The sequence below is a fragment of the Nansenia antarctica genome (genome assembly GCF_963989245.1).
Source record: "Nansenia antarctica genome assembly, chromosome: 11".
NCBI classification, from domain to species: domain Eukaryota; kingdom Metazoa; phylum Chordata; class Actinopteri; order Argentiniformes; family Microstomatidae; genus Nansenia; species Nansenia antarctica.
The window spans coordinates 5,538,659-5,554,488 of NC_137681.1; the positions used below are offsets into that span (position 1 = coordinate 5,538,659).

General features: G+C 46.0%; 3 protein-coding genes across 3 annotated transcripts in view; all 3 read right to left on the bottom strand.

Annotated features, from left to right (window-relative positions):
* The window catches only part of gpam (glycerol-3-phosphate acyltransferase, mitochondrial), a 35,235-nt gene extending 24,003 nt beyond the window's left edge, over positions 1-11,232 (bottom strand). Inside the window, exons 1-6 of the mRNA XM_080541405.1 lie at positions 11,119-11,232; positions 4,047-4,172; positions 3,509-3,628; positions 3,026-3,099; positions 1,725-1,838; positions 254-403 (exon numbers count right to left, since the gene is read on the bottom strand). Of these exons, the coding sequence (XP_080397531.1) occupies positions 254-403; positions 1,725-1,838; positions 3,026-3,099; positions 3,509-3,628; positions 4,047-4,136 (548 nt within the window). The 5' untranslated portion in view covers positions 4,137-4,172; positions 11,119-11,232. The remainder of the gene's footprint in view (positions 1-253; positions 404-1,724; positions 1,839-3,025; positions 3,100-3,508; positions 3,629-4,046; positions 4,173-11,118) is intronic.
* A 2,153-nt stretch (positions 11,233-13,385) lies between these two features.
* On the bottom strand, positions 13,386-15,066 carry LOC308168121 (uncharacterized protein). The gene is made up of 3 exons (XM_080542600.1): positions 14,877-15,066; positions 14,309-14,586; positions 13,386-14,115 (listed from the first exon to the last, which is right to left on the bottom strand). The coding sequence occupies exons 1-3, from the start codon at positions 15,054-15,056 to the stop codon at positions 14,076-14,078; spliced, it is 498 nt and encodes a 165-aa protein (XP_080398726.1). The 5' UTR covers positions 15,057-15,066; the 3' UTR covers positions 13,386-14,075.
* Positions 15,067-15,108: 42 nt separating this feature from the next.
* Positions 15,109-15,830, bottom strand: part of LOC308167496 (uncharacterized protein) — a gene marked incomplete at its 3' end in the record, with an annotated part of 2,416 nt that continues 1,694 nt past the window's right edge. The window contains exons 3-4 of the mRNA XM_080541913.1: positions 15,218-15,803; positions 15,109-15,116 (exon numbers count right to left, since the gene is read on the bottom strand). Of these exons, the coding sequence (XP_080398039.1) occupies positions 15,109-15,116; positions 15,218-15,665 (456 nt within the window). The 5' untranslated portion in view covers positions 15,666-15,803. The remainder of the gene's footprint in view (positions 15,117-15,217; positions 15,804-15,830) is intronic.

Here is a 15,830-nt window from a genome sequence, read left to right on the forward strand (position 1 = left end):
CTGCGTATGGTATGAATTATATGATAAACGGACTGCACATTACAAAGCCTTATTCCAAAGCGCCTCTCATTCACCCACTCATACCCATTCACACACACGTTCACACACGCGTTCACACACCGATGGCGGCAAGCTATCGTGCAAGGCGCCGGCCCACTCGTTGGGAGCGATTTGGGGTTCATAGATCGTGGAGAGCTGTACGGACACAGGACGAGGATGATAACGATGAGGGAGATGATGATTCTGGTCGTACCTGATGAAGGCAGGTGAGATGTTGGCCACCATCTCCTGGAGGAAGCCTCGGGCTTTCCGCCTCACCTTGCTGACCGTCTTGTACTCCGTGCCAGACTCAGTACCCGCCGGGTCGGACTCAGTCACCACTTCCAGGATGGCGCTCTCCACCCTGGGAGAGAGAGAGAGAGAGAGAGAGAGAGAGAGAGAGAGAGAGAGAGAGAGAGGAGGACCGTCAACAGGCTGACCAGACATCCCTGATTCAGGGTTCCCACACCTTCTGAAACATCAAACTCAAGCACCTTTCAAGGACTTTCAAGACTCAATTCCCTCAAGTTCAAGGACCCAACACGGCATAGTTTGAGAGAACTAGTTGGCGAGCTATGTAAAACATTTTTGAATACATTTTTTTTTTGAGAGAGAGAGAGGGGAATTCAAGCACTTTCAATGACCCATGTCTATTTTCAAAAACTTTTAAGACCGTGATTTTTTCTCTCTCAAATTCACAAACTTTCAAGGATTTCAAGGACCCCGTGGGAACCCTGTCTAATCACCCTCCGCTACACTCCAGGACACTGTGTCTTCACTGTGTCTTCACCTGTGTCTTAGTGGTCATAAATCACTCACCCCCACCACCCCATAACCACGGACGAGATTAGATTGGAGAAAAGGAAACCAAGGGATAGTTCAGATGAGCCTAGACTGAAGGGGGCGACTCGAAGTCCGTGGTACTCTCCCTCTCCCTCTCCCTCTCCCTGGTACTGTCCCTGACCTCAGAGTCTGGGGGAGAGGGGCTGTTGGGTCAGCACGGTGAGGCGGTCATGACCGGGTCGTGCCTTACGCCAGTATCTGTTATCTTGGATGTTTTTAGTTTTTTTATCTGAACAAAACGTTGAAGTATGTTCGTTTGAAGAACCACCCCTTCACCTGACGCTCCAACCTTCCACCTTTCGTTGTAAAATACAAAGTATGAGAAGAGGTTTCTAGAGGTTTCTAGAGCAAAGTGAGTGCAGCGCTGGCTGTGTACCACACAGGATTGCCAGATGGGCTGCCAGATGGGCTTTTGGTTGATTTAGTGGTTTTAGACTGTGGTTAGGCTGGAAATTGTCAATCCCATCTGGCAACCCTGGTACCACGTCAATCTAGCTTCGGCTAGGCGAAGGTCGGATGACTTTAAGGCAACCGAGTCTCGACAATAGATCAGAAGAGGAAGCCACTTTCAATAGCAGCGTATGATACGGGCCCTTGTCTGTTTTTTACCCTTCTCCGAGTATATTCAGCTCTTTCTACCTCTCCCCTGCCGACTCCCTCCCTCCCTCTCCAGTCTCCCATCTCTCCCAATCCTACCTGCTGTTCTCCCCCCCTCCCTATTACTACTTCTTCCTCCCCGACTGACCTCCCTCCCTCCCCCGACTCCCTCCCTCCCTCCCTCCCCCGACTCCCTCCCTCCCTCCCTCCCTCCCTCCCCAGTCTCCCATCTCTCCCGGTCCTACCTGCTGTTGTTGAGCACGTTGTCCACCACGTTCCTGGCGAACATGTCCTTCTGGACGTCCCTCTCCATGACGAACAGGACGTAGCTGAGCCTGCGGGCCAGCCAGCCCCGGTGTCTGCAGGGGCAGATGGACATACGGACATCAGTGCTTTCTCATCACATCCAGTCAAACGTGTGTGTACAACAATTGGTGCTAGACGCCACAGGGTGAGGGTACGGATGTGTGGCATGACCCCTGCGTGTACATTATTGATTTATTTATTTTTCTGAGTGGGGCAGTACCACTAATATTTTTATTTTTATTGATAGAGAAGGATGGGAGAGAGAGAGAGAGAGAGAGAGAGAGAGAGAGAGAGAGAGAGAGAGAGAGAGAGAGAGAGAGAGAGAGAGAGAGAGAGAGAGAGAGAAGGGATGACATGCAGGAACCCTGCGGTTAGATGGTCGATGCTTAACCCATTACGCCACCTAAGCGCCCCAACGAGTACATTATTTTGTGACTTGTGTCAATTGTTCTCTCCAATTTTCTGTTGTAAAAAAAAAAAAACACGCCAAGTACAGAATCATCACCGACCAGTTTGAGTGCCCACGCTGGAGTGGGGAGGCACAATTGGCACATATTGCCGTGAAAATACTCAGAATGTGAATTCGGAATAAGGTGTCCTAATATTCTATTCTATTATAAGCCAACAAATAGCTCACGTTCTATTCAGACTGCTTGCTTACTCCGATTAAAGCCTTATTCGGGGTAACAAACCAAAAAGAAGGCGTTTACATTATTATGTACGTATATTATTATTATTATTAACCCTTATTAGTAACATCGGATTCATAGCTTGTATGTATACATTGTTGACGTAATTCTATATTTGCCTTTGTTAGCGAGGCAGCTAGAGCAGCTCTGAGGTCAGTCATCAGACACGACTGACCGGTGTCCTCTGACAAAACAGTCAATTATTTATCTAATAGGTTTCCGCTGTTTCCCATGGAGATGCACTCCTTTACCCTCAGCAGACTAGGTAGCGTGGGGCTGTGTGACACCAACACACTCTGGTTACCTGTATGTAGGCCTGTGGTGAGAGTGGTAAGGGTTCAGTGCGACATTACTATTGCTGGTGGTTACTCTGCTTGACTTCCCATTAGGAAGTATCAAGCACTTCATATTAGGGGCCGACGTGAATGTCTAGAGTCTAGACTCTAGTCAGTAAATGACCAGTTGGTGTGGGTTTAGAGTGATAATACTGGTTAATCTGGTGTGGGGGAGGGGAGGGGAGGGGGGGGGTTACTATGGTATTAGTGGTTTACCTGGTGTGGGTCTCATTGATGTAAATCACATTGCGTAGTCCCAAAGATGGGATGCTGGAGTTGAAGAGTCTCTCCTGTGAGGAGAACACATAGGGATGATGCTTAGCTTACTTCAGTTAAACTTCTGTCAAGGTTATAGTCTAGCTAGCAGGAAGGGCCCTCAGAATTTGAGATACTCCCATTAATGAAATTGATTGTTGTCAAATTTTATTTTGGGGGAAAAGTTTTTTGGTTGCTCTCTTTCAAACCCTGAAAGAGAGCCAAATTAGACCAGGCCGAATATGGGAAAGGTGACAAAAAAGCCAATAACTCTTTTCCTCTTCAGATTATATTATATTATAAGCAGGGATGTAGTAGAGGACACCGTTTTCTCCATTTTACTCATTATTTCAGGCAAAATAGCGGTCTGGTCTGTGAAAGGAAGTGGAACTGCTCTGGGCAGGAAGTGACTGCTCTGGGCAGGAAGTCCCCTGGCTGGCTGACCTGGCTCTGAGGGGTGCAGGAGTGGCAGCAGCGGCCCACGAACGGCCTCTTCCTGTTCAGCAGACCCTCCTTCCACGTGCTGCTCACACAGCGCAGCACTGAGGGGCTGGAGCTGCGGTCCTGGAGGGGGGGGCGGGGGGGGGCACACACATATTTCAGAGGTCACACAGATGCTTGGACTGGACTCTTGTCACCTCTTAAAAATCAGCGGGTGAGGGGGTACAACAAACAATCTACACACACACACACACACACACACACACACACACACAATAAAGATATCTCTAGCTTCTCCATCCCCCCCTTTCCCTTCGCCTCAGACAGCGTCCATACACACAGTCTGTCTGTCTCCCCAGTTCAAGTCCAGTCTTTTTTTTTCTCTTACATTTCATTGGACAGATACAGTGAAGACAGACAGGAAAGTAAGGGAGAGAGAGGGCATGTCAGCAGGGCATGGGCCGGATTCGAACCCATGCCGACATGGGCATATGTGTGCACTGTAGACCGCGATGCTAGACCACTGGAGCTCCAGTCTTACCGAGTCGTCGTTGGGCTGTTTCCATCGACCCCCTCCCTGGTCGCTGTTGACCTGAAGGCTGTCAGGCCCCAAAGACACCAGCACGTCCATCTCCTCCTGCCTTTAGATCACACACCAGCTAGGAATCTACCAGGAGGAGGAGGAGGAGGAGGAGGAGGAGGAGGAGAAGGAGAAGGAGAAGGAGAAGGAGAAGGAGAAGGAGGAGAAGGTTTTATTTGCCATGTAATCAACTTGTCAGTCAATTGTTGGAATTTGTTATTTTTTGCTCTAGGCACAGGGTCAGTCATAGTCAGCACCACTGGAGCAATTAGGGGTTAAGTGCCTTGCTCAAGGTCACATGCAGCTCCCTCCTGAGGCGGGGATTGAACCAGTGACCTTCCGACTGCTAGCCGGCCTCTCTAACCTCTAGGCTACCACCAGCCCTGGTCAGGCCAAGAGAAAACACAGAGACACCCACTTCATTTGGGATGGGACATAAGAAATAATAGTATATTATAATAATAATAATCCTACAGCAAATCATTCTCCAGGGAGCCAATCATCTAGGCCCTATTCTCACTAAACCATGGAGTGTCTGAGCTTATGTTTAGATGCTGGGGAGGTTAAAAACCAAAATGCTGGTTGGACTGAGCTGAGCCCTTACGCCAGCTATGGTGTGTGCCTGCCAACAAGGTCCAATTTAAACTTGAAGCAGACGAGTCCCGTTTGAGCAAGCAGATACAGAGAATACTGAACTGGACCGAATTAGATTGTGCTGAGGCGCGAGGGTGTGAAATGGGCGTCAGAGGAAATCTAAAAAGCTGTGGAGCAAAAAGCCTTCGTTTGGACAGGAACTGAGTCATTCAGACTCCATGAACACAGGAGACACAACTGAAGGAAATTCTGGAGATGAACATTATCTTTAAAGGCAGAGGGATGAGAGTAAATGCAATATAGCCTATACAATGGGGGAAATAAGTATTGAACACATCAATATTTTGTCCAGTAAATGTATTTCCAATGAGCCTAATTTGCACCAGACTTTGGTGTTAACTCAAACACTCCAGACAAACAATTCTAAAACATTAAAGTCCATATGTAAATAAAGTTATGTGTAATAAAGTGGAATGAAACAGGAAAAAAGGTATTGAACACACTAGCCTAACTGAAATTAATTCAATACTTAAGTGGAGATTAAGCCCTTGTTTGTAACGACAGCTTCAAGGCGCTTTCTGTATGAAGTAACTAATTGCAGTGGTTTTGTGTTCTAGAATACTGCGGTATTCTAGAACACAAAATCACTGCAGTTCAGAGTGAGTGAACGCTTTCTTGAACTGTGCGCTCTCTGCACAAGAACAATGGGGCTAATGCTTTTGAAAGAAACGTGGTTCATTTAGGTTCAGGCTAATCTACATTCACGGCTGCTTGGGGAGTTTGACCCTGAGTCCTGAACTTCACCTGATCTCTGCCTGGCCTGCACCTGCACCTACATTCCTGGGCATGGGAGGACAATACGAACGCAACAATGGACTTTTTTTACGTAACACATTGTAGTACCACACCTGGAGTAACATCTAAGGCATCTCACACACTCTGACACACACACACACACACACACACACGTCATTAACTATTCATTGGGGTTACATTCTTCCAACAATCACCAGGTGATCTAGTTCTACAGAACTAAGGTAGGAGGAATCTATGACGCCGTGAGGGCCTAATATAGCCTAACATGTGTATGTATGTATAGGCTCTGGAAAAGAAGAGGCCTTTGTATCTGGGTGTGACAAGTGACAACACGCTATGGTGAGTGAGGGGGGGACAGGTGAGGTTTGGGGGTGTTTAGGGGGGCCCTCTGAAAGGCCACGGGAGGCACAGAGACAGATAGACAGGAGGGCACGTGGAAAAAGAGACAGTCTTTCCGCTTGCCCTTCCTTTGTGACCGGCGGCCGGCGTGTCTGTTTCCACCAGAGCTGATTGGCTGAACTGTGGGCAGCGGCCTCCTCCCTGCTGGTGTCAGGTGAGACTACGAGCCTTTGGCGCCCCACCAACAAACACTCACTCATACAATGACGCACGTACACAACACGTACGCACAACACGTACGCAGTACGCACACGTACACACAGACGTACACACAACACTTACACGTACGCACACACACACACACGTACACACACACACACACACGTTCAGAGCGAGGGGGGGTGGTAGCGTCGGAAGGAGAGGAAGAAACGTGGTGAAGAGATTTCCATCGCCAATTTTAGTTTCTATCCAAACCCCTGTTGGCACAGAGTGCAGCCATGGCAACATGTCCCCATAGCAACATGTCCCCAACGGAAATAACCGGGTGTACTTATTCTAGGTGGCTTTCACTCTCACTTAGGAGAACATAGATAGCGACTGTAGCTTTAAAAGTCACATCTGCTACTTTGATTGAAAACAGGATATGGGGGGGACGGGGGGGCGACGACATCGACTTCCAACCCAAAGGTTAAAGGTCAATACGATCGTGGAGACACCACTGTCTTTAGTGACGGGCTTAAACTGCCCTCTTGGCAGATAGACCTGACGGCTGCAGATCGCACATAAAAAAGACATTTCAGGAACGCACCAGGTCGTTAAGGTTCCTGCTTTTTAAAGCATCGCTTCCCTCTATCCTCTCCTCTCCTCTCCTCTCCCTGCGGTGCTGCCCTCTCCCAAACAGGGATAAATCTGTTGTTGTTTTTTCACCTGCACTGCATCTTCAAGTTTCAAGTTTATTGTTACATCCCATTATACAAAGACAAGCGTCTTCTTTGAGTGTCTAGAAAAGCGTGGACGTCGTACATGGCAGCCATCTTGGATGTTCGCACGTTGGGGCGGCTGTGGCTCAGGAGGTAGAGCCACCGTCTAATGATCGCAAGGTCGACAGATCGGCGGTTCGAGCGCCGGCTGGCCACATGTGGATGAAGTGTCCTCGGGCAAGACACTGAACCCCAAATTGCTCCCAGTGAGCGGGCCGGCCGGCGCCTTGCAATGGTAGCTTGCCGCCATTGGTGTGTGAACGGGTGAATGAGAGGCCGTTGTAAAGCGCTTTGGATAAGGGCGCTATATAAGTGCAGTCCATTTACCATTTACACATGTACCCAAGTGTCCTCCTTGCCTCTTAAACCTAGAGAAGGCCTAGAAGGCCTAGAGGGGGCAAATCCTCATAGGCCATTGTAGGCCAACGATACTGGTGTATGAACCGTAGCTACAACTTAGCGACCTAGTGTTCATCTTTACCATAAACCTCTCTTTGATCCTGAGTGTAACCAACCTAAAAAAGACCCTAAAAGACCCCTTCTCCTGCACCACCTCATCCACAGCGCAGAGACAGTGGCGTCTGTGGCTCCAAACATAGATCTACGTTCTATTCTATGTCTATATGTCTCAACCACTTAGGTCCGACTAGACCGTTCTGGTTGTCTCTTTACAAACAGGGTCTGATTGTCCTATCTGACGGAGCACAAAAGCCTGAAGCACTTGAGTGTTGTTGGGTGCGTAAAAATTCTACATGCAGGGAAACGTGTTTCTTCAAGGCATACAGAACACAGCCGCCTTGAAAAGGCATTTGGCATCTGTCGTCCTCTGGGGTACGTTGTCAATCACATTGATGAAGCACAATCCAGGTGTGCACGTGTCAACTAAGCTCTCTCGCTGCACATAAATAAATAGGCTGACAATATGCTTATTGGAATGTCGTGGGGCTACATTGCACACATCTGGACGATGTGGGGATATGACTGAATAGTTCCACCAAAAATTAGGCTTAGACCTTGTAAAGCAAATGAGTATTTTATGCGCATGTTGCCTCTTGCATTTAGCGAACAACGCACACAAAAAGCAAGCACACGTATAGGCTACAACACCGTAACTGCTCCTCCTGAGACATTACTACCCCCCCAGCACTGTGTCTCCTAAGAGTAAGACACCTGCTTTTCCCCTATACTATGCCTCCTAAGACTTCGACTGCCCTCTTGTACTGTCTCTCAGTGCCCCCCCTGTACTGTCTATCCAGTGTCCAAAATCTTTCTTTCATTCTTTCTTTCTTTCTTCTTCTATCACGACGACCGCCAATGGCCCCTGGCCTGATCTAGATCGCTCTTCCTACTAGAACTGGTGAACTGATGATTCACTTGCTTGCTCAAATGTATCGATTGTAAGTCGCTTTGGAATAAGGCGTCTGCTGCTAAATGCCCAAAATGTAAATGCAACATAAAAAACTGCCTCACAGTCAAATCTTCTCATGGTGTAAAAAAAATCTGTACTTTGTACTAAAACAAACCAACCGCCCTTCGGCCCAGTGTTCTCTCTGTAGGTCTGCAGCAGCAGCCTCGTACCACAGCAGCCAACCTTGAGGCCACGGAGATGCAGCATCATAAAAAGCCCCTCGTCAGGACTTTAAGCCTGAGTCATCGTCTGCAGAGGGGCTTTGTGTCCTGTGCTGCACGCTAATACTCCCGGCTCCCTGCACGCTATTTCTGAGTGGCTGGATAAGCAGCAAGCTACAGTACAACAGAACAATAACCACCGCAAAACCTTCTTCCTCTGTCGTGTCTCTCAGGGAAAGCCAGCGAGTCACAGAGCGATATGAATAGGGGTTTGTTATTTGCATACGTCCACTTAGGCCTAGCTGTTTGGCTAACTAACGTTGATGGTTTGAATGATGCTCCCCCAACAACTAAAAGGCAGTTGTTGTGAGTGACAACAACCATTCATCCACTCTACAAAATTAGCCTAGCTACAAAAATGTATATGAACAGTAGGCTTAAGTAAAACATCATCTCTCATTATTCTCTACTACAACTGCACTCTGACCCAAAAATAAATATGGTACCAAATATTCAATTATGAAGTATTACGGCTTGGGGAAGCATTCCTAATGTCACATCAATGAGAAAACGTGACGGCCATTGATGCCTCATTCATTTGGAACTAGGTCAGACGCTGAAAGAAACTCTTCATGAATGGCTACTCAGACGAGCGTGTCTGTGTCCAAGTGTGTGGGGGTGTGTGTGTGCACACATGCATGGCGTGTGTGTCAGATGGGAGGGAGGGGGGGGTGGGGGGAGGGTGGAGGTAATCTCCTGTGAATAACAAGTTGAACGGGACGCCGGACATAAGCTAAGCCAAAGCACTCCTGCCCAGCTCAAGCAAGCAGTGAATGAGCTTTGCTGCATTGTCCCATTGTGGTGGTCTCTGCTTGGAGGTGCCCAGCACGTTGATGAGAGAGAAGTGTGACTGGAATACAAGAGGAGTTGGAAAAGGTCAACGACCGGCAGTATTAGAATGGTGAGATGGGAGTGTCCGACAAGCCTATCTTAGATGTCTGTAGAACACCCCAAATTAATACACCATTTATTTTCTAATACCCAAATTGCATTATAGGCACCTATCGGTCACGGCCTTCTGCAAACAGTCTTCAATGAGCCAAACTATGGGAGTACGCCCCTGAAAGGCAAGTAGGGAAGTTTTGCTTATTGATTTATTGGCTCATCTTGAAAGAAATCAGTTCACTATACATGTTCCACTGCCATTTTATCTTAACAAACCCAGTGACCCACGCAAGAATACCGTGTGAGACCTTAATTCCCCCAAATCGTCATGATAGACAATCAATGTTGCAGCACAAACTGTCTGCATGCATTGGACATCCAATTGAGCCAAGTCTGTAAGATTTTCTGTAAGAAAATGTTGGGGGCGCTTAGGCCTAGAATGTATGTGTGCATTAACAACAATGCATAATACATCAGTGCACTCCAGCCATCCATCATCGTTAACTTAACACACTACTGAATACTTCTGATAGACAGGTGATAATTAAGATGCACATACAAAGTAAAGACATAGCACAAGCCTTTCATGTCTTGCTAAGCCCCATCTGGCAACACTGATGCTAAGGCAGCTATGGAAAACTCTTCCTAGAAAGCGAACGTTGGCTTGGCTCAATGATCTATTCTCCAAACATTGTATGTGCTTATCCATCATTGACATTGTCCATGATCGTGGTTTACTAGGTTAATCCGTCTCACAAGCTGTCTGTCTTTTTAAGTAGGCCAAACGAGAACCCATGATAGATGTGTGTGTGGGGGGGTGGTCGTTATGGCGTGTGTGATTAAGTCAACCATAACAATGAAACTATTAGAGGGGTTGTTTTGTTTGGTAGTGAAGAGTTGAGCGGTCGTGACTGATACAATGTAACAAGGTAGAATTGTTCTATGCGCAAGGTGCAATATCATGTGTGGTTCACCATCGGGCTCACACAGTGATCCATATGATCAACCTACAATAGCTACATACATCACACTACAGTGGGTCTGATTTATTCAGGGGGGGGGTTCCCCTTTCTTATTTTAAAATAATACTAAAAAACCATATTTCCCTTGACTAAAAACGATACTAGGGGTTATAAATCAATTGACAGAGAGACATTTGAAAGCAGAGAACATGACATGCGGGGGGGGATGTAAGGTGGAACGGGGATTACATACAAGATGAAAGAAGCTGCAAATCAACTTCAACCACACCAACTAAACGTGTCCCCCCGCATACACACACACACACACACACACACACACACACACACACACACACACACACACACACACACACACACACACACACACACACACACACACACACCCACACACCCCAATGACTTGACTGGATAGTTGTAGGGGGTATTAGATAAGAGACAATGCCGAGACAACACCCTGCTTTGTTTTATTATCAATAAAAGTCACTAACTAACCTGGGGGGTATTCCATCAACAACACTAAAAGAAAAGCCAGGTTTAGTCTGACAAGTCTCGCGAGAGTTCCTAAAAATATCCAGGCATATTCTGATAAGTCTCGCGAGAAGTTATCAAAAATAAAGCAGGATTTTCCTTTAGCGATGTTGATGGAATACCCCCCTGGTCGCAGTCCTGACAGCAAGCTAAGCTAAACTACCCTGCATGGATGACCAGTAAACAGGAAAACGGCGATGATAATAATAATAATAATAATAAGCACATTTAGCCATTTATCACATGGACATTTAGCTCATGCTTTCGCTGAAGTCTTACCTTGTAAAAGACCGCTCGTTGCACCATATCGTAGTAAATGAAAACCTGGCCGTTATAATCTCAATGTTGTCTAGTTTCTCTGCCCTTGACGGTTAGGTGGAGGCAGCAGCACTGAGGTCCACTGCAGCAGAGCCAGACTGAGCTGTTTTAATGCAGCCTGGGCAGATACTACCTACGTTTGTTCGTAAATACGCTCTGGGAAATGTGAGCAGCACTCGCGGAGTGCCTCTTGTCCAATCAGATTACTCGGTCTCTTTGTGACGTAGGATGCAGTGTGCACTCGGGCGCCCTCAGGGAGGATTTACGAACGCATCCTTACGTACCAAGGCTACGGTACTTCCGGTTTGGCTGAAACTACCGTTTGGCTGATAAGTAAAAAGAAAAGCGCTCCTAGAAAATATATTATAATTTTCCGTTCAGAAAACAGATAGATTGAATGGTTTTCTTACTAATGATATTGATGCAATAACCAAAACATAATAATTATAAATAAATAAAAATATGGGTATTTTTTCCCTTTTTATCGGAATAACTGTATTCTGTTGGTGTAGTAGCAGAGGTGATTTGGAATATGATATTGATGCAATAAGCAAAACATAATAGCCTACTTATAAATAAAAAATATGGGTCTTTTTAAAAATGTGAACAAGTGTATTCTGATAGTAGCAGGTGATTTGGAATCACGCTCCTGGTCGTGATGAGAAGCCCCGTCAAATCGTGACGTTAGAAGGTTCTATCTCCACTTTTGGTCAAAATTGAGTTGTTGTTTTTTACATAATCTGATCCATTAGGTGTTTATTAATGCCTGTGTGGTGTTATTTTTAAAATGTTGAAATTTCTTAGTAAATACAAAGGTTCCATCTCATAAAACATAATGGAATGTAAAAACTTTGACGCTCATTATCTCTGAACTACCCTAAACAGAGATAGAACCTTATAATTCTAAGCTCACGAAATGTCGCCCTGGGACCTTGAGGATGTCCTAGCCTATAATGTAATGATAGATGCTTTGGTGGTCCATGTGGGATACCCGGGTGCACTTAAAAAAAGGCATAAAACCAATTTATGGATGTAAACAAATCAGGCAGTAGCTAATTCGAGAACGTAAATTCACTCCTTGTAGTTTTTTTACACCCAAATACATCACTAAGGATAAAACCCTCAAGTGATAACTAGCTAGAACACTTTAGGAAGCCATTTTTTCACCTGCCCACACGGACAATTATATTGTTTCTCATGTAAACATAATGTGTGTAGTAGTCAGGGGGGGCTGCATCGAGTGGGGTGAGACAGGTAAGCCCATGGTGGGGGTGTCCAGGGGTGTCCAGGGGTGTCCAGGGGTGTCCAGGCAGGGTGTATGTCTGTGGAGGTGTCCCATGTTGGGGTACTACACCCTGACAGCTGCTGAGCCAGACCTCCTGACCAGGGGAGCTGATGGACAGTGGACCAACTGTCAGGGCATCAGACTTAGAACAGGAACAACGGTGAGAGTTGACTTAATGAGGTAGGGGAGCAATGATACAAAGTGGAATGAACTGTGGCGCCACCATGTGGGGTTAGAGTGTTAGTGCAGCCTGTGCAGGTGTTCCCGGTAACCAGGGACGGCTGGTATCAATGCGCTAGCAGGGCTATCTTTTACAATAAATATGAGAAAGTTATTAAATTAAAGAAATATTAAAATATAATCATTGTTGAATAATATAATTCATATATAATAATTGTTCAACCTTAGAACTGATTGATTTTGGTGGAACCTAGAGAAAGAACAGCACCGAATTGTCACAAAAAAACAATCCACATTCCCATTGAATTTGAATCGCTACATGAAAGATCCTTTTATTAGTCATCAGTGGTGGTAAAAGTAAAGAAAAGATACAGCAAAGAGACTTTAATATGACAGAATATTACTCTAGTGAAAGTGATGTGGCTCCATTCAAGATACAACTTGAGTAAAAGTACTGATGTATATGATTTAAAATGAACTTCAAGTCAAAGTAATCTTGTTTGTAATCTTTATTAATCATAATAATGTAATCAACACATACACATATTACATTTAGTTCAAACAACAAGGTTCATCATTTATTGACAGAATCCTTTATAATGAATAAAATAAAATGAATAAATCCTTTATAATGAATACAATAAAATGAATAAAATAAAATAAAAGGATCAAATCCTTTATAATGAATACAATAAAATAAAATGAATAAAATAAAATAAAAAATAAAATAAAGAAATACATATATAAATATGACTTGGGTTAATAAAGAAAAGAAAGAAAAATTATAAAATAAAATACTACAAGAAGGTGCCCGGTGATATCTCTTGAGCATTTTCAGGTATTAACCCCTTCATGCCCGAAATGCCAAAATCCCAGAAAAATAGGTATTTATGAGATTTCATGCTAAATACTCAAATCAAATGCATCAAATTATTTGCTTTTCCAATGTTTACTTATGAAGGAGGTCATGTACAATGTATTTGTTGTGTTACTATTCATTAATTGTGAAGAATACTTGTATTTATTTATTTAAGCCAGTGGTTTGGTTGAGGACTTGCGCAGTGCATCCACATTACCAATGGCTGACAGTTCGTACCCAGCTTTCAGGACTTTGATGACAGAGCCTTTTCCCAACCCATAGTAAGACGCTACGGCGTCGCATCCCGATATGGCATGGGCTGATGAAAGGTTCTTGACAATTTCTGAATGCTTGGTCAGTGTCGTAGACGGAAAAGCCTGTCTTGGGTCAGTTCCTCATATAATAATAGGTTCAGCTGTTTCTTGTTGTACAGTTAGGTCTGGAAATATTTGGAATTGCTGTTGCCCTCTACCACACACCCAATTTGAATGGCTACTTTTTTCATTGTTTCACAAAATACTTAAACCCAACATTTAAACCCATGTACATTGTAATCCAAGCAGGGGTGGTATCACCTGCTGTCGTATCAACCGCTCAGCATGCTAATCCATATCGATGCAGAAACTTGATGCACCTGTGAGAGAGAGAGAGATACCTGACATTAGTGTACCATTAATAAAACAACAACATAGCACACCACTGTCCTAGGCCGCAGACGAGGGTGTGATGTCATTCCTTCTCTTACTATGCCTGTTCTAGATGCTATGTGTTCTTATCCTCCTGATGAGGCCACCGTTAAAGACTCTTTCCAATTTCAATGGGCTCACCTTTTCTTCAAGCTCAGCCTCTTTGCTGTCTTCTCTTGTCCCGTAAGACGTATGTTCTCCACTCCCTGTATCCCATACTTCCTCTCATCTTCTTGTTGTTGCATCTTAACTCTTTCCTCATCCTCTTGTGCTTTCCTTGCGGTTTGCTTCTTTCTTTTCGTGCTCCCCTGGATGGGAGGAAGGACTTTCTCTGTGAGAGAATGGGGGTTATAGATGAGGGAGGCTAAATGTCCATCCCCCTGTCCTTTGCCATCCTGGCCTCTCATTGGTCCTGGGCCCTGCAGGACAGGAGAAACAGAGGCGGGATTAGAACACAGGGGAGAGGTTGTGACACCATAGACTCCTTATAGGTTACTTATGTACTTATGATGTTTCACACATGCACTCAATTCTATTCTAATTCAAAGACACAAGGCACTTCAAATGCAATAATGACTTAAACATCTGGCATTGCAATATCCAACATTATCAGTAAGTAGAAAGGGAATTCATTGCCATAGGATATGTAAACATTATCGTCAGTAAGCCCAAGACTCATGGTCGAGACATTCCAACTAAATTAACTTACAGTTTGCTGTGTGGACGTCTGTCCCGTCATCTCCATATCCACCTTTTTCTTTTTCTTCACCACTTTTCTCTTCACCGTCTGCACTTCAGACGTTCCTTCCACCTTCTGTTCACACGTTCCCTCCATCTTCACCATCTGCACTTCACACTCCTCCATCTCTCTTACTCTCTCCTCCTCCATCTGTCTTACTCCCTCCTCCTCCATCTCTCTAACTCTCTCCTCCTCCATCTGTCTAACTCTCTCCTCCTCCATCATCTCCCGCTCCATCTGTCTACCTCTCTCCTGCTCCATCTTCTTTTTCCTCCTCCTCTCCTCCATGCTGTCCCACACCTCCGCCACACTCTCCTTCACCTCTCTGCCGTGGCTCTTCAGGGCCTCCGCCACAGCGGCCAGCCTCAGGTGCCACTCCTCTCTGTCCGCCGCGTCTCTCTCCGCCTCCAGGGCGTTCCTGTACATGGCGTCCCTCTCCCTGGCGAACTCTCCTGCTGCCATCATGGCCCTGAACTCCGTCCTGGCCTTCAGCAGGCGGTCGCTGTACCGGCTGGCCTTCTTCTTGCTGTTCCCACCTTCTCTCGCCGCCTTCTTCTCCCTTCTCCCTTCCTCCGCCTCCTTGCTTTCCTCCATCCACAGCTTGGTCCACGTCCCCATGTGGCCGGCGTGTTTCTGGCGCCGCTGGGTCTCGCGGAACAGCTCGTCCTCCCGGCTCCGCTGCCTCTGCGCCAGGCTGCTGTCCAGACTGTGGGCCAGAGTCTGCATGCCGCGGTACAGCTCTCTCTGCAGACGGCCCATGGTCCGGTCTACCGCTCTCAGGGAGTCCTCCCTGCACGCGGCCCTCTCCCCTCCTCCCTCCTGGGGGTGAGGCTGTTGTTCATCGCTCCCTCTGGGGGAGTCCACAGGTGGGAGGTATAGGAGAGTGATGGTCTGTGCCTGGGTTGGAAACACAGATGGAGACAA

Bases quoted from the DNA above. Each gene is read 5' to 3' on its own strand.
- LOC308168121 (XM_080542600.1), bottom strand. From the start codon at position 15,056: ATGGAGGAGGAGAGAGTAAGAGAGATGGAGGAGTGTGAAGTGCAGATG. The intron at 14,587-14,876 runs GTAAGTTAATTT...CCTGTCCTGCAG, and splicing joins AGACGTCCACACAGCAAACT to GGCCCAGGACCAATGAGAGG. The intron at 14,116-14,308 runs GTGAGCCCATTG...TCTCTCTCACAG, and splicing joins AGGCTGAGCTTGAAGAAAAG to GTGCATCAAGTTTCTGCATC.